The following is a 25,224-nucleotide window of genomic DNA, read 5'->3' as shown; positions in this document are numbered from 1 at the left end:
CTTTGAGGATAGGAAACAAGTGTACTATCATCAGAGGACAGTATTGATGGATTTCACCAACACCAAGAAGCCCAGCAAAGGCTTATAGGAATGTGTAATGTGCTGTAACATGAACTCTCAGTTATGAAGGAGTTTTTAATGTCAAGGAATGAGGCACATACATGTTCAGAAGAAAAAAAATTGACTCCTTTTTTCTTTGTGGATCTGATTAAAGTTAGTAATGTTTTATATGTGGTCTAGTAGACTGGACACTGGACTGGGAGCCAGGGGATCTGGGTTCTCTTTCCATTTCTGCCATGACCTGTTGTATGAAATTGGGCAGGTCACTGCACCTATCTATGCCTCATTTTCACTATCTGTAAATGGAGATAATGATAGTTAACTTCCTTTGTAAACTGCTTTAAGATATGTGCTGGAAAAACAGGATCATCATAATACTGAGAAAATGTTAAATGTCTTGCTAAGAACAGTTTCAAAAATTAAGCTTGTCATGGAAATAGACTGTCAATTTTTGTTCTCTTTCACAGTAGAGCCTTCTGACAAGGACTCAGCATAATGAAAATGTACTGAAGCCAACTTATATGCACACTTGATGCTGGACAGCCACTTTTCTTTCACCTCAAATTTGCTTTTACTCTAAGAATGCGTATTTAAACAATTGTAGTAGCTGTAGTTCATCTAGAAGCCCGGTTGTATTTTTACAGTTCCTCTACTGGGAATGGATCTGCCATCTCTCAAGTGCAATAAAATTGAGTTGGCCTCTAGCGTGATAGAACTATGTGTAATTTCCAGGGACATAAACTGTATCAGTTTGAACAATTTTTTTGTTTTAAAACAATACCATGTTTGCTAAATGTTATGATAGTTTTGCCATACCAAGAGATTTAGTACTACTGATATTTCACTCAAAATAGTATCTTATTTTGCATGTAGTACCCTGGATTTCAGTGGGACTACTTTTACTGCAGTCTATTCAGTGTGAGTAAAGGTAACGCAGTCTGGCCCATTGTAATTAAAGGATCGTTTCTCACGCTATTCTCATTTTTAACCCCACCCTACCCTCAAAGCACTGAATAGTAAAACTGAACAGTAAAATTGTTGTACAGTTATCATAAATCAATGAAAGTTTTCAAAAATTATTATTTTAAATTTTTGTGTGATGGAGCCAAGTAATAGCATGGAAAACTTTTAAATATGAGAAGTATACAAAAATCAATGAAAGTTTTCTGTGTAGAATAGGTAGTGAATCATTCCCATGATCACCGGTGAAATGGGTCAGCAGGAAAAGAGATCAAATGTTTCCTAGTCTATGAAACTTATTGTATGTTCTCACCACAGTGTTTTCTGGATTCTGGAGGATCTCAAGTAGGTAACTTGGACCTAAAGGTAGCTCTTTCTGATCATTCCTGTGGCCAGGGGTTAAATATTAATTGAGAGCCTGCTCTCCGTTTTCTAACACTGACATAGCTTTTGGCTCTGTAACTGAAGAAACCACATTAACAGCTGCAAATTGTATTAGCTTTAAGCTCGTTACAATCTAGCAGACTCATTCATTGATTACATTCGATTGTCAGGACATCCCAAATATAGAATTTAAAAGACTTCAGATAAGCCAATTAACTTGTGTGGTACTTCAAACCTGTATCTCCGCACCAAAGGGCGCGGGTGTCACTGATAGTGCTTCCGTGGCAGATTATCTGAACTGAGTTTAAAGAAAAGGAGGACTTGTGGCACCTTAGACTAACCAATTTATTTGAGCATAAGCTTTCGTGAGCTACAGCTCACTTCAAAAATATACTGTGTATCTCACCTACTACAGGATAGGCCCAACAAAGAAAATAACAGAACGCCACTAGCCGTCACCTTCAGCCCCCAACTAAAACCTCTCCAACGCATTTTCAAGGATCTACAACCTATCCTGAAGGACGACCCATCACTCTCACAAATCTTGGGAGACAGGCCAGTCCTTGCTTATAGACAGCACCCCAACCTGAAGCAAATACTCACCAGCAACCACACAACAGAACCACTAACCCAGGAACCTATCCTTGCAACAAAGCCCGTTGCCAACTGTGCCCACATATCTATTCAGGGGACACCATCATAGGGCCTAATCACATAGGGCCTAATATGGGGCCTAATCACATCAGCCACACTATCACAGGCTTGTTCACCTGCACATCTACCAATGAGATATATGCCATCATTTGCCAGCAATGCCCCTCTGCCATGTACATTGGGCAAACTAGACAGTCTCTACATAAAAGAATAAATGGACACAAATCAGATGTCAAGAATTATAACATTCATAAACCAGTCGGAGAACACTTCAATCTCTCTGGTCACTCGATTTCTGATCTCAAAGTGAGTGTCCTTCAACAAAATAACTTTGAAAACAGACTCCAACTGGAGACTGCTGAATTGGAATTAATTTGCAAATTGGATACAATTAACTTAGGCTTGAATAGAGACTGGGAGTGGTTGAGTCATTATACTAAGTGAAACTATTTCCCCTTGTTTATTCCTCTCCCCCCCCCCCACTGTTCCTCAGACGTTCTTGTTAACTCCTGGAAATGTGCTGGAAATGGCCCACCTTGATTATCACTTCAAAAGGTTTTCTCTCCCCCCACCCCACTCTCCTGCTGGTAATAGCTCCTCTTAAGTGATCACTCTCCTTTCAATGTATATTTTTTCATGGTCTGTGTGTATATATAAAATCTCCTCACTGTACTTTCCACTTTATGCATCCGATGAAGTGAGCTGTAGCTCACGAAAGCTTATGCTCAAATAAATTGATTAGTCTCTAAGGTGCCACAAGTACTCCTTTTCTTTTTGCGAATACAGACTAACACGGTTGCTACTCTGAAATCAGCCTGTTTAGTGAGTGATTCACTATTGAAGATTATAAGGCACCAATATCTTGACTTCTAGAGACAAAAGCCCGTTTAATTATACATATGAACATTTGGGTCAGATTCAGCTGTGAGGCCTGGTTGGAGTCTTACTTTGCTTTACATTACATTATTTAGTGCTTTATCCTACCTCATCAAAGGGTATTACAGATTATTTTTATTGGTGTACTGCTACAAAGGCTGAGTAATTTATAAGTAGCATTTTGCCATTTACTGCACTGAATTGTGAAGTTTTGTGAAATTTAGAGCATCCAATTCTATACTCTAATATATAATGGGGAAAGAGGATGTATGCCCATTTTAAATTAGCATCAAGTACTCCCCTAAATGCCAGAGGTGTAATGGGAACATGATGATGACCATGACTTTACTTACAGCAGAATCTTGCCAGAGAGCAAGGATGAGGATGTTCTAAACACATTTGGCCAAATTTCATTCCATGTATAACTTCACTTAAGACAATGAAGTTATGTTAGCTATTGAGTTTTGTATTTCAGTATTTCCCATAGCTTCAGATTTTGTGGGTGTACCATGGTTTTCATTGTTCCTAAAAGTTATTGGTTGCTTATGCCCTGAAGCCTATCCGTTTATATTGATGATTAATTTTAGCTGTCTACCTTTCATGTTAGCTACTGACAATTTCTAGATGTATTAAATTGCCATATGAAAAAATGGAATCTCATAAAGGTGTTTCTACAGTGTGAGGAAAGGTGTTCCCTCTTCTCAAATGTTCAGGTATAGTTCTGACATTCTGAGGTCATGAAATTCCTGACAGGTCATGCTGTCCTCTTGCTGAGTAATTTTGCAGTCCAATAGTATGTAACAAGTATTGACTAGATCTATGAAGCTGGCCCGGCTATGTCGTCTGTCCCAGCATGGGTTTCTGATTTATATCAGTTGCCAAAGAGGACATAAGAGGAACCAGTGTTGTAATCAGTATCACTTTTGTTACTCCTTGTGGCTTCTCTGCTGCAATTCCAGGTATTGCATACAATATGAATTTGTGTGTGTGCATGTGTGCAATGAAATGGAAAATGGAACTTTAATCTGAGATCCACACCTAGTTCAGGGCAAGTGGAGGCTTGTCCCTCCTCAAGGCTGCTAAAATTTTGTCACGCCCTTTTCATGAGTCTCCGCATCTGCCTTTCATTCCTTGTCTCTAGAAACACCATGTGTCACAAACTGTGTCAGCAAATCATTTAGGTGATGATTGTCTAATTTAGGTGATGACTGTATCATTTAGGTGATGACTGTCTAATTCCTCTTCACAGTAAATGTGCTGTTGCTGGTTTTTGAGTACTTGTGGCCCAATCTGAGGCTCCAACACATTCTTCTCTAATCATTGCTAATCTCAGTTAGGTTTCATAAATTAACGATGTAGGGTGAAATACTGCCCCCATTGAAGTCAATGGCAAAACTCTATAGGGCCAGGATTTCAACCAAGATTTTTAGCAGAAACTTTCAGAGACATGCAGATAAAAGTAGTTTAGCAAATTACTGTTGCAGATTAATATGTGTAGCTCCTACCCTTTGCTTGGTGCTTGCTGTTGAACTGCTGCCTCCTAGGGGAGAGACCTCTTCTGCTCATACTGATCCTCTGAACTTCTGATTTAAATCAGTTCCCTTATAGTAGTAACGGAGACAATTCCAAACAGTACAACTAAATCCTAGGGGAGTGTAGGTCTCTGGTAGGTCAAAAATGCACAAACAGCAGATTGTAGGCCTGTGTGTGGTACAGTATAACAGAACTCAAACCTCTGAGGGGTGGGGATGTGTTCCCTTGCAAAACTAAAATTTAAATATTATGAGGCTTAGTAATCTCAGCCTATAAATCAGTTCTGGGGTAGTAACAACTGACAAAATACAGATAATTAGAGAATTACCCTGTGGGCCTCTGGCAGAAACATGCATGTTTGGGGACGAGAGAGAAGGTCTTTGATCTTCATTTTAAATCGGCAGCAGTGTGAGGAAAAATATCAAACAATAATGCTATTCCTACTAATTGGAGGTATTTTAAGAATATTAAAGATTAGGAAGCCAACTCTTGCAGTCTGATAGACAGAGGACAGGGAAGAAGAATGTTTGAGGGTTTTAATTGTATTTTAAGAGTTCACAGGGAACCCAAAGCACACAATAATGCATGCTCTTACCCTGGGAAACTGAGTAGCATATTAATGCTCCTGAACACATGGGGGACTAGAGGAAATACAATGTGGCTTCAGCCATGGGAGTCCCTCTAGGACTGGTGACCTACCCAGTCTGAATCTTGAACTACATCATGAAAAGCTTCCTCAAATTTTCACTATTCCAATTGTGGATTTTCAGGATCAACTACATGGCAACCCTAAGAAGCTTAAATATATTGTTGAAAAGACACAATATTGTCTTGATTGTCCATAGACGTCAGAAACCGTATACAGAGCAATATACACATTAAAAAGTTTTTCCTATTATCCAATATATTCTTCTTGTAGCTTAGAAGTAGGTGAATTTTAAATGTACCGGAGTGATGGAGGATTTTCTGCATGGTATGTCATTTATTTGAGGTATATTCAACCTTTCAGCTAACAATGAGTTCCTGCTCTGGTGAGTTTTCATAATCAGAATTGACGTTCTAATGCATCTGGTACTAGATCAAAAAGTCTGACTGGTTCCCTCTTTTGAGAACGCATGGAATTTGGAGATCAGTGAAGTCATGCTAACCTCTTCCCTTCTTTCACAATATTTGAGGCTGGTATTAACTTGGTTTTGGCTTTCATTAATTTATGCCTGCATTTCTGTAATTTCATGTTAAACTTGCAAAAGTGCAGCAGTTCAGATTTGAATATTTCAAAGATTTAAGTCACTTTTTTATAAAGTGTATTGGATAAAAATATGCATGCTTGCTGCTCATGACTAGGGCTGTGTGAATAACAGATTTTTTGTTTGATGTCCAAACCAAAAAAATTGAAAGAAAAAAATAGTTTAGGATTGATTCAAAATGAAAACTTGTCAGTTTTTCACCAAAACAAAATAAAGAAAAAATATTTTGGGTCAAGCAAAACATTTTAAGCAACCTGGAACAAAAAGTGTTTCATTTTTGAGGATTTTTTACCTTTAATATTTTAAATAAAATTGAAGTAAAAATTTGAAACAAAAATAGTTTAGAATCAAGTAAAAATATTTCATTTTTGGAACTATGAGAACAAAATAATTTTATTTGTGTGGAAGGTGTTGGTTTTTTTCCATCCGCAATAATTTGGTGAACTCAACATGAATTTGCTAAATGACCCTAATCTGCATTTTTTTTGGTCGAACATGTTTTGCCCAAAAAATATCGCCCAGCTCTGCTATCCATCACTGCAGAGCTCTACAAAACTGTTAAGTACAGCTAGCATCCACACTAAATGGGAGTATGCAGTGTAAGGGAACAGAATGGTATCCTGTTAGATGGCTTGTGAGAACAACATAAGTGCCACAAGAGAGGTAAGTTTTAAAAGCTGACGGAAATCAGTCAGAGCAGAAGTAGGCACGTAGCTAGCCCTTGAGGTATTTGTTCATATTTCCTAAAATATTTTTTGTGACCCAGCTGCATGCTGCTGTCCTCATACATGTGTGCATGTATACACCCCTTCTATTTGCCTGATGCAGTCTATTGTCTTTTACTCTTCACACAACAAAAACAAAGTGAAGAAACCACATGGGAAAATTGGGTCACAAATAACCATTTTACAAAATATGCATACACCTGCAAGATCTAGCTACAGGCATACTTCTGCTCTGACTGGTTTCTGGCAGCTTTTAAAATGTCTCTCTCTTGTGGCGCTTATGGTATTCTCACAAACGATTTAAAGGGATATCACTGTGTTCCTAGACACTGTATTCTCCCTTTTAGTGTGGATGGTAGTTGTACTTAACAGCTTTGTAGACTATACAAGGCTGTGGTAACTGAGGGAAGAGGACTCACCATAAAGGACATTATAGGCAGAGAGCTTAAAAGAGTGAAAGAATTTAAATATCTAGGATCAGTGGTTGTTGACGATGGTGCGCCCCCCCCCGCCCGAGTGATGCCTGTCGTCATATTAAAGCTGATTTGAGTAAATGGAGGAGCTGACCCCAATTCTCTGTGATTCATAGATTCATAGATATTAAGGTCAGAAGGGACCATTATGATCATCTAGTCTGACCTCCTGCACAATGCAGGTCACAGAATCTCACCCGCCCACTCCTGCAATAAACCTCTCACCTATGTCTGTGCTATTGAAGTCCTCAAATCGTGGTTTAAAGACTTCAAGGAGCAGAGAATCCTCCAGCAAGTGACCCGTGCCCCATGCTACAGAGGAAGGCGAAAAACCTCCAGGGCCTCTTCCAATCTGCCCTGGAGGAAAATTCCTTCCTGACCCCAAATATGGCGATCAGCTGAACCCTGAGCATAGGGCAAGATTCACCAGCCAGATACCCAGGAAAGAATTCTCTATAGTAACTCAGATCCCACTTTGTAAGTATTGTAGCACCGGGCGGGGGGGGGGGGGCATAGGTGTAAGACTACAAGTACTATTCATTTTGGGTGCAGAACCATGATTCCAGCACTCCTGTACCTGCTAGTCCCCCTCCAAGTCAGTCCTACTCCTCCAAGCACCTCTAACATGTCACAATATCCCTCTCTTCATACATCAAGTCTGCAAACCATCTTTTGAACCTCTCAGCTCCTTCTCATCACCTCCCTACCCCACAGACTTTCTTCTCAGACACTCATCAACCTACAACTCTCAGGGTTACCCTCACCAGTATCAGTTATCCCCACTCTCCATCTTATTTCACCTAAGTCCAATCATCTATCTTCATTTTATTCACTCCCCATTTTGGATCTCCTCAAATCACCTGGTTTCCTTCCCAGGACCAAGCAAGCCCCTTTCACACCCGCCCCCCTGGATTAGGACTCTCTTTCCTTCCATAAACTCCTGAAAATATCCTTCTCTCCCTCGGCTTGTGGTCTTATTATGATCTATACCAGGCGTGGGCAAACTTTTTGGCCCGAGGGCCAGATAGTGTATAAAACTGTAATTTGATTTTAATGTACAGAACGGAGACTTGGCCAGCCACAAGAAAGGAAATCTGTATGCTTTCCACCATGGAAATGAGGTGGTCAAATGGTTGGACACTCCATGAGAGGAAACAAAAATGAGGTTGTAAGGGGTCCAATGCAGGTTGTTCGAATTGAAGACATGTTGAGGAAGGCTAGGCTACCTTGGAATGATCGAACATATCCAGCAGATATCTGAAAGCTATATCAGTAGGATGGTTACTGTAATGATTGTGGATGGAAGACTTCCATGGGAGATACCAAAGTCTTGGTACCTGGACTGGATATGACCAGTCCAGGTAGACCAATCTGCATGACAGCCTGGCATATGGTCATGAGTTTTGGAAGAAGGCTAATAAAAATCACCAATCCCAAATAGGGAAGTGGCAAAAAGAAGTAAGAGTTTTGCAGAGTATTAGATGGAGCCTTTAGATCAAATTCATTTAGTGCCCATAATATCTATGTAGCCAAGCTAAGGACAGTGTAGGTCTTAAAATATTCACCAAACATTTTTAATTTATTTATTTGCCTATTTAAACAAAGTTACTTCAGAGCAATTATCTTTCTTTCAATGAGAGATAATAGAGATAGAGATGAATGTGTGTATGCACAACAACCCCTGTTTCCCTATTGAAAAAATAACCTACCTTTGACTAATATACACCTTCTTTCCAGAGCTGTCTTGCTTCGAGAAGGTATTTTTCTGTTGCCCTGCCCACCCATGCTTCCTATTTATTGACACTCCACTGCCAATTATTTGGATTGCACAGACTACTTCCAACCTCAGCTTTGTGTGGGTTGATTTCTGGTACGTTATTTCTAGATGTTCAGTTATGCAAGTTTTAAAAAATGACCCAAATATATGAACAACATTAAAAGTTCTGACAGTGAAATAGTATTTTTCTTTTCCTTGTGCTTGTGTGAAATGATCTGGTTAAATAGAAGCTGCAGAAATAATGCATTTTTTGTGTCTGTTTTCTCAAATGATAAATGCTCTTGGCTCTGTGGAGGAGTTCTTGGCTGTGTGGAGGATTTCATACTAAAGGAGGATTTCACTAACAGAATCAGAGTTTTAAATATTTCTTGTAATGTAGTAAATCAAAAGTTGCTTGGACTATTTGTACTCGATCTTATTTAGAACTAGAAATCCACTTATCAGAGGAAGTGTTCAGCTGTGACCCTAAGCTTTCATGAAATTATGTGTTACCCCCTGGCATTTACTTACTGTTAAGTTATTGAGACTGTTTTCCTTCTTTAACAATGTAAATGTATCATTGCAGGCTTTGGAAAGAATACTGGTCCAAGCATTTCAATGTCTTATAAACTGAAGTAAAGTATAGAATATTGGAAAACCTATTTATTTAAAATATGTACAGTGCCACCAAATATATTCAGAGTGCAGAGAGCAGCTGAACAAGGTGTTGCTTTGAGAAACCATCCAGGGTTGTAGCACTAAGAGATGGGGTGGGGGGGGACTAAAATAGAAAGGACATAAGCCCTGCGTCCTGTCCCTAACCCTTGTAATCGTGGTGGTTTGCTTATTTGCAGTTTTGATGGGACAGCTGCTGTTTTTCTCAAGATTGCATCAGAGTGGAAGAAATAATCATATTTTATATTAAATTAATTTGAAATTAAATAAATCAGCCAATGCAACAGTACAGAAATTCATGGCTGCAAAGTTCCTGTTAAGAAATGATGGAAGTCTGTGGTTCAGACGGTCTCTAGTGCAGTGGTGGGCAACCTATAGCCCACCAGGGTAATCCGCTGGCGGGCTGTGAGGGAGTTTGTTTACAATGACCGTCCGCAGGCACGGCCGCCCGTGGCTCCCAGTGGCTGGGGTTCGCCATTCCTGGCCAATGGGAGCTGCGGGTAGTGGCAGGCAGCACGTCCCTGCAGCCCATGGGCTGCAGGTTGCCCCCACTTCTCTAGTGGAAGGAGGAAAATCTATTTAAAATTGTGGCTGTCACTTAAGTTTTATTGTTCTCCACATATTTTTAACAGTTTAAACTTTCTGTATTAATATTTACCATAAAGCCAACTTGCTTCTAGATCCAATCTACGTTCCCAGTCTCATGCATAGTGAACATGTAGAAAAATTGCATATACGTGCACAAATTAAACCCAGACTTCTTCCCATTAAACACAGTCACTAGGGTGCAAGGATACTAAAAACAGCTGGTGTTCTTTCCAACCACAAAATGTCTCCATTTTTGGAATCTTCTGCCTTCAGCAGCAAAAATAATATAAGAAGTACTTTTAAGGCAATGAAACTGCTGATGCAAAATACATATCAAATAAACTCCTTAGCTGCCAAGATCCTGCAAATGAAGTAAATACTCCTAGTTTCATGCAAATATTCATAGAGGCTTCCAACAGTCAGCTAGACATGTGTCATCATACATGTGTGGTCTTTTCAATGAGAGCTTAAATAATATCCACGATTTGCTCCAACTCTTTCTGTATGTTGAAATATATTCATGTGTAAGGGGATTTTATGGGTTGCCATACCCCTAAGAGCAGCTGACCATCCACAGGAGCCATTACCTTGTATCCCTCTGCTTTGGTTTCAGTGCATTTCAGTGGTCTGGGTTCTTAGTTATTAACTGGTGGTGCCTCCACCTGACTGTTTAAGGTAGTCAGGAACCCTTCTGTACCTCCCTTTGTAGTTTCAACCTGTCCCAGTACTTACTTTATGACTAACCTGATATGTCGTACAAACGCTCTTCTGAACCAACAATCAATGTACCCTTTATTTACAAAGGGAAATATAGAGGACTCGTATAAGGGGAAGGAGAAGATGGTTTTGGAGTGGGTACACCAGTAACATTATATAACCCCCCAAGTAACAACTCCCAGGGTGAATTTCCCTGGATTCATGAATCTAGTTTATTTCACATCAGTGGGCTCCATAATATGGAGGAACCCTCATGTCTTCAGGCCTTTAATGCCTCAAGGTGCTTGTGTGTGGTGAGGTGATGAAGGTGTCCATTTGCCCAGGGTGCTAACCTCTATGCAGCAGCAATAAGTGTTACTCACAGTGGGGGAAAAAGGTGTAGGGGTCTCCTCAGTGTTTCCAAGATGGGTTTTCCTCCCCAAGAGTAGTTTGCCAACCCCCTTTCAGGGCAAATCGGCAACATCATTGCAAGGGGTGTCAGCAGGGGAGTGCCACTGTTTCCTCAGGCAGGGGGCACCTGCACTCAGGCAGAACTGTCTTCTTCTCATCCCCACCCTCCGACTGGCTTAGTCAGCCTTCTATCCCCCAAGGTTTGCCCAGTCACAGTTGGTGAGGTGAGCACACCTCTCATCTACCCACAACAAACTTGTCTCCCTTTTTCATCAGACCCACTAACCTGGGTTACAAATGTTAATTAAGACAAATGAAAGTAACATGTATGAACAGACATCATTGTAAAACTGTAGGCTTACGTTATACATATTAGTTTGCATTTTCTCCATGTAAAGTAGAAGAGCGTCTAAACCATCCACTTTTATTTTAAGTCTGTAAATCCGTCTTTTTAAAAAGCACTAATCACTCGAAATAGAGATTTTTAGAAATAGTTTCTCACAGCAGACTGGTAGACTATATCGCATAATACCTGGAGTGACCAGAAAAAATTGATGTCTTAGAGCTGCATCAGTCAGTTTCCACAAACAATAATTTTCAGGTTTTCTTCACTTGATAGAACTCATTGATCTAACCTTGTTATGACCCGAAAACAATCTCTTCAGGCAGTGCATTTAAGATGACTTTCCAGGAACTCAAAGGTCAATTGTTAAGAAAACACTTTTATCAGAATCGGCTATGTTAAACACTGATCACGCAGCCTGGAAATAAGCATTTCAGGGAATTGCCTCTCTAGTGCTGACCTAGTGATATAATAAGCACAGCAGTTATTTAAGGCAGCCTCTTTAGCCCTGGACTTATCAAAAAAGATCACTGAGGAAAGCAGGCAGTTTTTAATGGAATCAGTTCACAGCAAAGCTTTTTCAGCATACTACTTTTTAGCACCATTGATATATTTTACAATATTGTATCACTGCCTACTGTGGACTCTGTTCTTCCACTTGCTCTGATCAGTGAAAATGAAGTAGTTGCTGTGCATGGATAACAAGCTACTTTATGCTCATTTGATCAAAGTGGGTAGAAAAACACAAAATTGGGATTAGTTAATTATGTAAAATGGCATAAATACCCTTGGGGGATAGTGACCTAAATTCTTGCTTGTTCTATTAACATGGCAGATTTAAAAAAAAAGAGGAAAAAAAAAAAGAGCAGCATCAAAAATCAGGTTGGTTTAAATGAAGCTTTTCAAAGGTAGTTAGAGTTTAATTAATAGACTCCTTTTGAAAAGTCTATTAGAACAAAATTGCACAATGGTAAGTCTTTAGTATGTAAGTACTGCTGATATGACGATGTTCTAGAAAATCAGAAGTTCATAGTGCACCTGGAAGTTAACTGAGAAATCTTATATTTCCATTGCTCTTTGTGATATTAATTCCATGGGCAAGTTTTAGTTACAAAACTTGTTAAACAGTAATTAATGTCATTGGCTCTGATATTCAGTTGTTTCCAGGAGAGTACTTCAGCTGCTTTCTCCCTTGGGTATTGATCAAAAAGATTATATAGTTCACAAAAGGTCCCATCTAAATAGGTCATTACAGACATGTAGTCAGGCTTAAGTGAGTATAGACCATTCTTTCTGAAAATTTTAGTATTGCAAAAGAGAACCCTTCTTGCTATGTGTCCTGAGCTTGTGCTTACTGTCCATCACTGGAATTTACTCCTGTCTTGAACTACCTGACTCCAAGTATTATCAACTTTTTTTTTTTGGTTGCACTTTCTCTGGGGTCTCAATATAGTATTAAAAATAGCTGTGGCATTCGGTCTTCCCTCAGGCTGACTGTGCTAACGCCAGTGGAGCTGAACTGATGTTACCAATGGTGGGAAACGTAAAAAACAAAAAAAACCCTCTTCTTAGAGTAGAAAGGTCTTCAGAGAATGATAAAAAGGTTGCCTTGGGGAGACAAAACAGTCGTACAATGATACTATATATTGTATTGTCCCCCAGCTTGCTTTTCTTTCAGGCATCCATTACTCTTTTTGCAAGAAGGTTGAAATTGGAAATGGAAAATTATTTTATGATTGCAAACAAAAATAAATGCGACAAAAAAAATCTGCAGATACTGGTTTGAATGTTTCATTCACTTCAGCTGCGTTTACTTCTTTTTGTGTTTCTTTAGTATGAACACTTGTGCAGTTCACCTTTCCTAGCATGAATGGTCACACAATGATATTTTGGGCTCATAAACTCAAATGGTCTCAGAAACCAAATTCCAAGAAACTTGATTTTAAAGTGTTATGCTAATTGACTGAATTAGGGAATGAAAACAATTTTCATGTCACTTTTATGTGACTAGTGAAACTGATTAAAAAGCTTCAATTTGGGTTTTTGAATTTTGATCTAGTTATAGAATAAGAGGAAAATCACCAAAAATAAAATAAATAAAAAAACTGAATAAATAGGATTAAGCTGAATAAATTCAAGAAAATCTTGTTTTGTTTGTAGCATTCCATAAGTAGAAGGAGGCAAACACTTGTCAAATATTTTTGTAACAAATTAACTGTTTACTCACCTTTAGTATAAAACAAAGTCAAACTTATTTGCATCTGGGACAAGTTACAATATGTACATTATTTGTTTTAGTTTGTCTCTTTTCCATGAGGTTACTATGGAAATATTTAGAATTCTGTAGCATACAGTAGCTCAGTATGTCTCAGTATGCCAGCCTGATCCAGAGAAAAGAGGGCTTCTCTGGTGCTTCCTAGGGTATAAATACCCCCGTCTCTCTTGGTCAGCAGGCAGGGTAATGCTCCCTGCCCTCCTCCCAGCTCTTTCCTGCTCCCTGTAATCTTTCCCCCTGTACTATGACTGTAGGATGAAATCCTTAAAAGGGCAATAACCTTTTGCTTCTGGCCAGCTGGACAAGGATGTTGGATGCCATGTTGAGCTGTGGTGAGTGCATTGTCTTTAAGAAGATACTCTATCTTAGAGGATTGTCATCTTATGATGCAGTAACTGGGGAGTGCAATACTGAAAATATTTAAACATCTGGTTAAGGCCTTCATTCTGCAAAGCATTTAAGTGTCTATTTAAGTCAGTGGGACTTCAGCAAAGCTCTTAAGTGAATGCTTAATCAGCTTTTCAAGAAGCACGTGCCATATCTATTGTACTTTTTATGGGTTGGTGGTCAAAATTGAAAATATCAAATTTGAGCTGCAATGCGTAGCTTTTAGTCACATGATAGTACTTCGATTTCCTGAACCAGTGAGCATAACTCTTACAATGAGATTTCCTGGAAGAATTTGCTTCCTGTGAGTGTGCGTGTGCCTGTCAAATGGGACTATTCATGTAAGTAAAGTTGTGCACATGCTTAAGTGTTTGCCGGATGAGGGCATTAATTTGCTAATTTTGAAAAATCTTACTGGCAGTGCCTGAGCTTAAGAATGGTGGATGGAGTATAGCATAGTGTAGAGATTTAAAAAACCCCCACTAATTTGTAGTGGAACATAACCACAAACCAAATAATATTGCCTTTCTTCACTTTGAATGTGAGCTCCTCAGAGGAGAGACTTTGTTTCATATTTGTCTCTATCGTATAATCTAGCATTAAAACAGTAATGTATTCAACAATAAGTATTTATATATTTCTCATATATAAACCTATTTCTCATTAGTATTTATTTTTTAAAGTGTCCCACCATGATGTTTGCATATCTTTGATAAATAGTTGTGTATCTTATTACTGTAACTCTTATGCATCCTCCTTGTATCTTAAATGAACTTTGATGGTAAACTCTTCAGAGCAGGAACCTCACATTACTTATCTGTTCGTGGAGGCATCTAATATTAATTTATTATTAAATGATTATTAATACACTTCTGTTCCTGATGAAGCTATGGATAATTCAATATAATTAATAATATGAAAAGGATATAATTCATTATATTAAATTGGATGGTTTCATCCCTAATTACATACTACAGTATTCCCCTTGCCATAATGGGAGTTTTGCCAATTACTTCATTCATAGCCAGCAAGAGTAAGCCCTAAAAGAGAGAGTCAGATTACAAAACCATAGCCTGATTATGAAAACCTTTATGGTTGAGTGTATTGACCATAATGGGATTATTCATGGTGGGAGGGAATACACTACTATCTTCAGGACTGATCCCAAAGAAAATACAGTTGTTTTATTGTAAACACCAATACAGAAATAAAATTCAAAATGTTGACATGCATAAAAGAACAAAAGGTGGCTAGAAATGAATGGCTGACCTGCTTTTGGGATGTATTTCTCTCCATACCTGTCTAATTCTTATTCATGATACCAAGAGTTACTTGTGCATATATGTGCATTGAAAAGAGAAGAGACCACAAAGTAGGATTCATCCTCATTTGTTCCTGTGAAAGGGCACTTTGCTGTTTAGTGGTAGCCATATGCATGTATATGAAGTTAAGCACATGCTTACATGGTTTTCTGAATCAGGGCCCAAGAAGAGCTATTTTATTCAAGTTCTGTTTGATCTTTGTTGAAGGAGGCTAGCTCTGGGGACCTAAAACTAGAGGGGACTATGGACATATCACCAGTTTAAAATAAGGTCTTTTTGTTTATACTGTTTGCTGTTATGTATGTTTGAGCAGATGTGGCTTTGTTTTGGTTCCTTTCCCCACAGTGGAAGGGATTAATACATTTTATTCTATTTTTCACTATTGGCATTCTGGATCTAACAGTAAAAGTGTTTTTGCGTTAAGTAGCCCTCCAGTACCCAACTGAATACCAAGGAAATGTACAGAAGCCAGAGAAAACGGAGTATGCATCGAGTTACAAGTTGTCAGAGTTTCAAGTAATTTCCTTTAAAATTCTACTTTCTTGCAGAAATACAAAGAATATGAGAAGGATGTTTCAGTAGAAGAAATTGATGGCCTTCAGCTTGTGAAAAAGCTAGCAAAAAGTATGGAAGAAATGTTTCATAAAAAGTCTGAAGCTGTACGGGTAAGTAGTAGATCATTTTGCTTTAATATTTTGTGCAGTTGTACAAAATGTGTCAGTAGCTTAGAATGTTGCATCCATGGGAATTGAAGGTGAAGATGTAGAAAGTACTGGAAGACTTCAGAAGTGCTTTTAAGGTCCAGCTCTCAGAAGTAGATGAAAGTTGATTATACCATCAGTAAGAAAAATTTGGCAGAGCATTTACCTATGATCAAGTAAAAGCTTTGTATATGTGGCAAGCTTGGAAGTACCAGTTCATTACAAATATTCTTGAAGTGTCATATTTGCTGATAAAATGATGGTGTGTGTGTGTATATATATATATCTGTGTTAAAATTTATACCAACCAAACCAGAATTAATTGCAGTACCCTGTAGAACAATAAAAATATTTGAAGGGATCTGCCTAGTCTAATCTCCCTTGATTGAACAATCTGAAACATTCTGATTGCCCTCCTCCCCACCCCCAATCTGTGGTAAATGTGTAACAAAGGCTGGCAAATGTGTCTATTGTACATAATTTTCTGCTTGCCTCTCATTGCTGAAACTCCTCTCCACAGCAATGTTTATAAAGGGCGGAGTGGCACTTTTTGTGTGTTCAGAGTCATATACGCTGATTTTAGTGACAAAAATAAATGTTTTTACCACTTTTGATTCCTTTTAGCTTTGCACAACCCACACACCTGAGAGGGTGAGCTGTATTCTGTTTCTTCTTTGGTATCATCAACAATTGTTTGTTAACTTCCATTCATTTATATATGAGCAAAATGCCACCCACCTGCATAAATGGGTAGGGGAAATTGATGGGGCTGGCGGTGAAAGGGGGACAGTACCAGAGGCAAGGGATGGAGACACTCCCCAAGGGACAAAAGGTAGCTCCTCCTCTGGGAGTCTCTAGCACTCATTGGCTGGCTGGGGGAGAGGGGTGCCGATTGGCTAGCATTTCCCAGCTCCCAGGATTTAGCCCAGTGCCTGGGCCATGCGGAACCTCTTTTGGCTCTGTTCCAGCAGGGTTACTCACCAGATTGCAGCAGCAATCCTCGTCCTCCTCAGGATATAAAAGAAGATGGGTGAAAGTGAATAGACAGGTTACCAAGATATTCCTGGACATAGGGGGTTCAGTGATACAGCACAGGAACATCTGTTACAATCAGCCAGAAGTTTTCAGAGTTGATGGTGTACATTTGTTAAATGGAGGTGCTGACCTAGGAGAACACTCAGTCACTCTCAAACTGTGAGTCGGGACCCCAGAGTGGGTGAGGACTCCATTTTAATGGGGTTGCCAAGGCCAGCGTGAGACTGAAGCCTGGGGGCGGTGGGGCTCAGGTTCTGCCTTCCTGCCTGAGGTCATGTAGTAATTTTTGTTGTCAGAAGGGCATAATGGAGCAATGAAGTTTGAGAACCGTTCTGAGGCATCTATTGGGCAGGAATTGATAGCTGGAGGTGTGCGGTGTGATTGGGTCTGTGTGTTGGGGGGTGACCAAGGTAGTTGCTGGTGCCCCCTTTGGCTAGTTTCCTCTGTGGTTAAGAGAGGTAAAAGACCTGGAATTTTGGTAATGGGCCTTGGGCTCATGTGATAGGGTGAGACCTTGTGGCCATCTCGGGCTGAGGTCCTCGCCCTGCTGCACCCTTTGTCCCCTTCAGGGGCAGAGGGTGCAAGGACTCAGAGAGCTGAGTCATGTGGGTAAGCTAAGGAGAAACTACCCCCCTTTATGGGTAAGGTCCCCTGCACTGGAATCAATTAAATGGCTAGGATAGGAGAGTATCGGTGGTGGATAGCTCCCCTCCTTTGTGATAAAGTTTAATAAAAGTTGTGGCCTGCCACTAAATTCTGTGCATGTCTGTCCTCCATTTTGCTGCTGTGTCCACATCAATGCACTGAAAGTCCTGAGGTTCCAGAAGTGTCACTGAAAGCAGCAGTTGAAGACACTGGGGTTTCACTGGTGTGACTGAAGTAAAAATTTGACTTGCAGAACTATTTTTCTTGTGCATGATCAGAAAAAGTAAAGAATTCTGCTAGACTTCCAGATTAAAGGTTGAGTTTTCTGGGTTGACTGTAAAATAAAATGTCTATTAACCTATAAACTGAACACACTTGACAGGGAGGCTCTGACAGATTATATACACAGATTATATATACAATGCTATTTTTACTGCCCCTTTTTAGAGCAGAACTGCACTTAAACATCTTCTGCAGGGAGTTGCACAATATTGACTGTGAAGGGATCAGTTTCCTTATTTCCTAGCAGAAGGAGTACTGCTTTGAGATCAGGAAATGTGGGGAAAAAAGCATCAAGAGAGCTCCACTAAAGCACTTCAGTGCAGCACTGCCATTTGTAGCTAACAGTGAGTCGCAAACTATGGGTAATGAAAGACCATGTCTGTTTACAGGAATGGGGAGTCAGTAGGAAAGAGCAGTTGGTGTCTGTCTCAGCACTGCAGTGCATGTTCTCTAATTTGAATTCATGTGGTGTTGTCAAGGTTCCTCCCCCACTCTGAACTCTAGGGTACAGATGTGGGGACCTGCATGAAAAACCTCCTAAGCTTATCTTTACCAGCTTAGGTCAAAACTTCCCCAAGGTACAAAATATTCCACCCGTTGTCCTTGGACTGGCCGCTACCACCACCAAGCTAATACTGGTTACTGGGGAAGAGCTGTTTGGATGCATCCTTCCCCCCAAAATACTTCCCAAAACCTTGCACCCCACTTCCTGGACAAGGTTTGGTAAAAAGCCTCACCAATTTGCCTAGGTGACTACAGACCCAGACCCTTGGATCTTAAGAACAATGAACAATCCTCCCAACACTTGCACCCCCCCTTTCCTGGGAAATGTTGGATAAAAAGCCTCACCAATTTGCATAGGTGACCACAGACCCAAACCCTTGGATCTGAGAACAATGAAAAAGCATTCAGTTTCTTACAAGAAGACTTTTAATAAAAATAGAAGTAAATAGAAATGAAGAAATCCCCCCTGTAAAATCAGGATGGTAGATATCTTACAGGGTAATTAGATTCAAAAACATAGAGAACCCCTCTAGGCAAAACCTTAAGTTACAAAAAAGATACACAGACAGAAATAGTTATTCTATTCAGCACAATTCTTTTCTCAGCCATTTAAAGAAATCATAATCTAACACATACCTAGCTAGATTACTTACTAAAAGTTCTAAGACTCCATTCCTGGTCTATCCCCGACAAAGACCAGCATATAAACAGACACACAGACCCTTTGTTTCTCTCTCTCCTCCCAGCTTTTGAAAGTATCTTGTCTCCTCATTGGTCATTTTGGTCAGGTGCCAGCGAGGTTACCTTTAGCTTCTTAACCCTTTACAGGTGAGAGGAGCTTTCCCCTGGCCAGGAAGGATTTCAAAGGGGTTTACCCTTCCCTTTATATTTATGACAGGTGTTTAGAAATGTTTTGGCTCCTGTTATAGACATGGTCTTGATATCTAAGAAATAATGTTTTATATGGACCATAATGCTTTGCTCTGAGTAACAGTCCGCCAGAATTCTGTGACATTAAAGCAGAAGAACATAAGAACTGCCACATTGGGTCAGACCAAAGGTCCATCAAGCCCAGTATCCTGTCCTCTCTGACAGTGGCCAATGGCAGGTGCCCCAGAGGGAATGAACAGACAGGTTATCATCAAGTGATTCATGCCCTATCACCCAATCCCAGCTTCTGGCAAACAGAATACAGTATGGTGCAGGGGTGGGCAAACTATGGCCTGGGGGCTGCGGCCCTCCAGACATTTTAATTTGGCCCTCGAGCTCCCGCTGGGGAGTGGGATCCAGGGCTTGCCCTGCTCCGCATGGCTTCCAGAAGCAGTGGCATGTTCTCCCCCCCGCCTCGGCACCTACGCGTAGGGGCAGCCAAGGGGCTCTGCATGCTCCCCCCGCAGCTTGCATTGGCTGGGAATTGTGGCCCATGGGAGCTGCAGGGGTGGCGCTTGCAGAGAGGGTGGCGCACAGAGCCGCCTGGCTGCGCCTCCGCGTAGAAGCCGGAGGGGGGACATTCCTCTGTTTCTGGGAGCCGCTTGAGATAAGCGCCACCTGGAGCCTGCACCCCTGGCCCCCTCCTGCACCCCGACCTGCTGCCCCAGCCCTGATCCCTCTCCCTCCCTCCAAACCCCTTGGTCCCAGCCTGGACAACCCTCCTGCACGCCAACCCCCCAGCCAGATCCCTCACCCCGCCCCCTGCACCTCAACCCCTAATTTCGTGAGCATTCATGGCCCACCATACTATTTCCATACCCAGATGTGGCCCTCGGGCCAAAAAGTTCGCCCACCCCTGGTATGGTGAGAAGAGGCTTTGGTGCAATAAAAGGTGGCTAGAACCCAGAGCTCCCGATATATGTATGTCTTGTTTTCCTTAATTTGTAAGAAAAAAAAGTTTGCAAAACCAAATTTGGAAGTGGTTTTATTATTGAAAATCTTCTTAGTTCTGATAGCAAGATAATAGCTTTACTGGAAACAGTTACATAACATGTAGCCACCTTGGATATTTTGAGGTGATTGTTAGAGGGATGAATAAAATGCTTATTCCTGCTGAGGCTTAATGAGTGAGTGCTATGGTTTGAAGTTATAATAATACATTTATAATGTGAAGGACGGCAGTTTGCCAGTTGCACTTCTTGAAAAGCTCTGAAATCCTGTGATACAATGCTCGTTCTGTACAACTTATATCTTGTGCAGCAAATCTACAGTTAGCTCATCTTCTCTATGCTTCCACTTGAGACAAAAAGCATGCTGCATTTAACTGGCCCTGGAATAATTTTTTTTAATGTGTGTATATATTGCAGGATTCTGGTATTTATTGAGATTAATAAGAAACCGGCACAAGCAGACCTATGCCAAAGCTCAATGTTCATTCCAAAAGCCTAAATTTCAAAATTGCAACCAAAATATTATTTAAATTAACTTCTAGAGCTCAAACACTCGTAATCTGGTAAACTCCAAAATAATGGAAATACTGCAGAATTCCCCCCATACAACGTAATTGGGGCATCCATCAACGGGGTTCAAAATCCAAATATTCATAAAATGTTGCTGCTCTAATGGTACCACAATTTGATACAGTCCTAAGTACTGGTTGAATGAACTGCAAGTAGTTGTCTCTGCCAAAAATCTACATTTTGATTGAAATAGTATTTCAAGTGACTGGCACATAATAATTATTTCAGACAGCATATTTTCAGCATTTAACAGAAATAGTGATCGGAGGTAGTCGTCATTCAGAAAACCCCAGTAATGTAGACTCTTTAATCTGTGGGAAATAGGTCCGGATAAAACTTGAAAATACAGAAATAGAGTAATGTAAAGTCCTTCAGATTTTTTTTAAACGCATCAACTTGTTCTCAGCTACTAATCAGTGTTGAACATTTTCCCTCCTTTTATATTCTGGCTTGATTTTCTTTCTTTCTCATCACTTTCCATAGTGATTAGTTGATTCAGTGTGATTTTTATCATACTCATCCACTACTTGAATTACTCTTCAGTATGCAATTATCCTGTCACAGAAAGTCCTATTTTCATGCTGTCAGATGTGTAAAGTAAATGGGAAACCAAAAGCGCTAAACCTTTTGTCATCTACTTGGTGATGTGCTGTTTTATAGGTAACTTTCTTTACTATGCTGAACATTTACAAATAATTCTAGATCTAGTTAACATTAATGTATGGTTGCTGTAGTTAAGGATGTTCTCATTAACTAATATATCCCAGATGATCAATGCAATAGTTGATAGTTGGGTTAAGATTTAGTAATTTTGTTGTAAAAATTGTTGTGCAATGCTGAAGTTCAAGTGATGCTAAGTGGGACTGATACAATGCTGCTAATTTTTAATTGTCTTTATAATAGTGAAGAACACATTCTAGTGCAGTGGTTCTCAGCCTTTCCAGACTGCTGTATCCCTTTCAGGAGTCTGATTTGTGTTGGGTACCCCCAAGTTTCACTTCACGTAAAAGCTACTTGCTTACAAAATCAGACCTCAAAATACAGAAGTGTCACAGCACACTATTAATGAAAAATGGCTGACTTTCTCCTTTTTACCATATAATTATAAAATAAATCCATTGGAATATAAATACTGTACTTGCATTTCAGTGTATAGTATATAGAGCAGTATAAACAAGTCCTTGTCTGTATGAAATTTTAGTTTGTACTGATTTCAGTAGTGCTTTTTCTATAGCCTGTTGTAAAACTAGAAAAGAGCCTGATGCTGAGTCCCAGGCTTGTATGCACTGCATGCCACCTCTTTCCTTCTGGGCATGCCAGGAACTGCAGCTGTTGGGAACGCTCCAGCTCCCTCCTCCTCCTCCCCAGGGCAGTGTCTTCTATTTGCAAGCTGGGATCTGCTGGGTTCAGCACCCCCTAGTGGCAGCCAGTAGCTATGTAGTCCATTTTTGTGGTGGGGCAATGGTGGGAGGTAATTCTGCACATAACATGAATTTCTGCACAAATTCTGCATTGTCCAGTGGCACAGAATTCCCCCAGAGTAAAATTTAGCAGTAGCTGCTGCTGCAGCTGCAAGACACAATTGAATTCAATTGTAAGAGAGGGAATATGGGTAGCAAGCTATAAGCTGGCAGCAATGCAGAGGGAGACAGCAAATGCCTCAATCCTAGGCCCCTTTGATGGTTAAACTCCAAGCAGCTGACCAGGTACAACCAGCCCACTTCCTCCAAGAACTCCCATTCTTGCAATGTTAGGTTGCCGTTAGGCTATCTTATATTGATTTATCAAGTTATGGTAAAATTGCAGCCAGTTGGCCAAATTTAATGTTTGTCAGAAGTCCCCAAACTGTGGGGCCCGTCCCCCTACTGGGGCCTGTGCCAGCGCACACGGGGCAGGAAGGGAGCACCACCTAGCTGCTGGCCCCGTGGCCGAAGCTCTGTCCCCAGCCCCGGCCCAGCTGTGGCCCCAGTCTTAGCCCCCTCCCGGAGCTGGGACCACAGCTCCCATTGGCTGGGAACGGCGAACTGTGGCCACTGGGAACTGCAGGCGTCCATGCCTGCAGACAGTCAATGTAAACAAACTGTCTCGTGGCCCGCTAGCAGATTACCCTGATGGGCCGCAGGTTGCCCACCACTGTTATGGGAAGTAGAAAATAAACAAACCAAAGAGGATACAGAGAGTTTGTGAAGGGTAGTATATAAAGTGCTGTGAAGTCAACTTTATTGTTAGGGAACATTCCACCATCTTTTACTAAAACTTGGGATACATCATTAAATAGCTTATTAGTATTAAAGTTCCACTGTAAGTAAACAGAATCCTATCAAAATGATTCTTGCTTTACATTGATAAGATGAGAAATAACATATTGAGGAATGGAATACTTGTGGCACCTTAGAGACTAACCAATTTATTTGAGCATAAGCTTTCGTGAGCTACAGCTCACTACATCCGATGAAGTGAGCTGTAGCTCACGAAAGCTTATACTCAAATTGGTTAGTCTCTAAGGTGCCACAAGTACTCCTTTTCTTTTTGCGAATACAGACTAACACGGCTGTTACTCTGAAACCTGTCATATTGAGGAATGTTTTGCTTTAAAATAAATATCCTTGACTAGAAGAAAATGTGTTAAATAAAACAATTTTTATCAAGTTTTTTTTCCTCGTAGAGCTATGTGGTGTTCATTGCAGAGCTGATTCCCATTATAGTTGTACTGTGAAAAGTAATTGCTGTTGTACAGTAATTCAATTTTTGTGTATTCACGCATCAGTAAACCAGTGGGGTTTATCTAGAGAAACCTGGGACTTTAAAGCTTTCTATCATGAAATTTCACATGCATAGACACATTTTCCAAGGAGCAAAATATCAGCATTTGCATTTAATAAACATTTACAATAGAGTGTGGATTTTTCCACAGATTTTTACATCAATCTTCAAAACTGCTAAGAGATACTATTAGGATGATTTTGTTTTTATATGTACATAGCATATGAGGGGTGTGTGTGTGTGGGTGCATATGAATATAGTATACAAATATTGACTTGCTCCAAAGAAAATAAGAGTAAAATAGTGCCCAAGTTATAACTGGTTATTAAAAACAGGGACTTGAATATCTTGATGATGAATGTAGAATGAACATGGATGGATGGATGAATAGATGGATGGACGGATGGACAGACAGACTGTGGTAAATAGACCAAAGCTTAGGGCAATATTTCATAACTGAAGGAACTGTTTTTACCCATAGGCTGTATTTTACAGTGTGCACCCAGAGCCAATTTGTTTGATAAAGCTCAGGAAATAATTCACACTGAATAATTTATTCAGTGAGTGTAGCCTTTGTTTACATATTGTCCCCAAGCAGCTTACAATTTTCTTGAATGTATTTAGTATTTGAATAATTTTTGGTCTGTAAATTGTTGGCAAGCATTTTGAGAATATTCAGCATTCTAAATATAAATGTGTTTAATTTTGATTGGACACATAAGATGTGGTTTCTTTTTCCTGATTGGATGAGGGTAGCTTTTAGATCAGGCCCCTATGTACATGCTTGAATTTACAATTTTCCTTCTGCTATCTCTGTCAATTTGCGTTCTATGAATATTTTCTATTATTCACTTAAAGTTTGCTGTTTCTAAATAATGCCACTGAACTTGTTCACTAGAATATTCACAGAAAGCAAACTAAGACAAAGCTCAACAAATCCAAGGAAGATTTCATTTTTGATGTATTCATTGTGTGTCTTTTGCAAGATTAACTCGGCTCTATTAATTTACTGGGTTGCACTTTAGAGGTTGTCTTTCTCACCACTTTCACCTTCAGCAGCAATAGTTTTCAGAACCCACCCCTCATTGATTGTTAGAGATGGAGGCTTGTGAAAGATGTGTGGCAGTAGGGTTGTGGGTGAGAGAGGTTGCACCTCTCCAGTTGTCCTAGCGTGTCTATCTGTCTCTGAACCTATTGGAGTTGAAGAGAGATAAGAGGACATGATCCTACCTTGAGGTGGAAGTGGATGGTTACATCCACTCATGGGAGGAGATGGAGAGCCTGTGGAACCCAGTTAAAGGTTGGAGATGAGAGCAGACGGGAGCCTATTGTAAAAACAGATTTGGGGAGTGTGGTGAGGAAGCTGTAAGGGAGAGAATATTTTGGAGATACTGAATTTGTAGGGGAGATGGAAAAATGAAAGGGAAGAATAGCATGGCGATAGAGGGACAGAATATGTGAGAATAGTAGGAGAGAAAA

The 25,224-nt window shown here is 40.1% G+C and overlaps 1 protein-coding gene across 5 annotated transcripts in view; it reads left to right on the top strand.

Moving 5' to 3' along the window:
* CACNA2D3 (calcium voltage-gated channel auxiliary subunit alpha2delta 3) overlaps positions 1 to 25,224 on the top strand; it is a 724,110-nt gene that overhangs the window by 147,447 nt on the left and 551,439 nt on the right. For all 5 annotated transcript variants that reach the window (XR_013636032.1, XM_078853616.1, XM_078853615.1 and 2 more), the window contains one exon: positions 15,914 to 16,030. Coding sequence is in view for 4 of the 5 variants with exons in the window: in XM_078853616.1 (XP_078709742.1) it covers positions 15,914 to 16,030 (117 nt within the window). In the remaining variant the exon portion in view is untranslated. The remainder of the gene's footprint in view (positions 1 to 15,913; positions 16,031 to 25,224) is intronic.

Source organism: Lepidochelys kempii, chromosome 7 (assembly GCF_965140285.1).
Source record: "Lepidochelys kempii isolate rLepKem1 chromosome 7, rLepKem1.hap1, whole genome shotgun sequence".
Lineage (NCBI taxonomy): Eukaryota > Metazoa > Chordata > Testudines > Cheloniidae > Lepidochelys > Lepidochelys kempii.
Note: the sequence above shows the minus strand (reverse complement) of the source record. Positions and strands in the feature narration are given on the sequence as shown.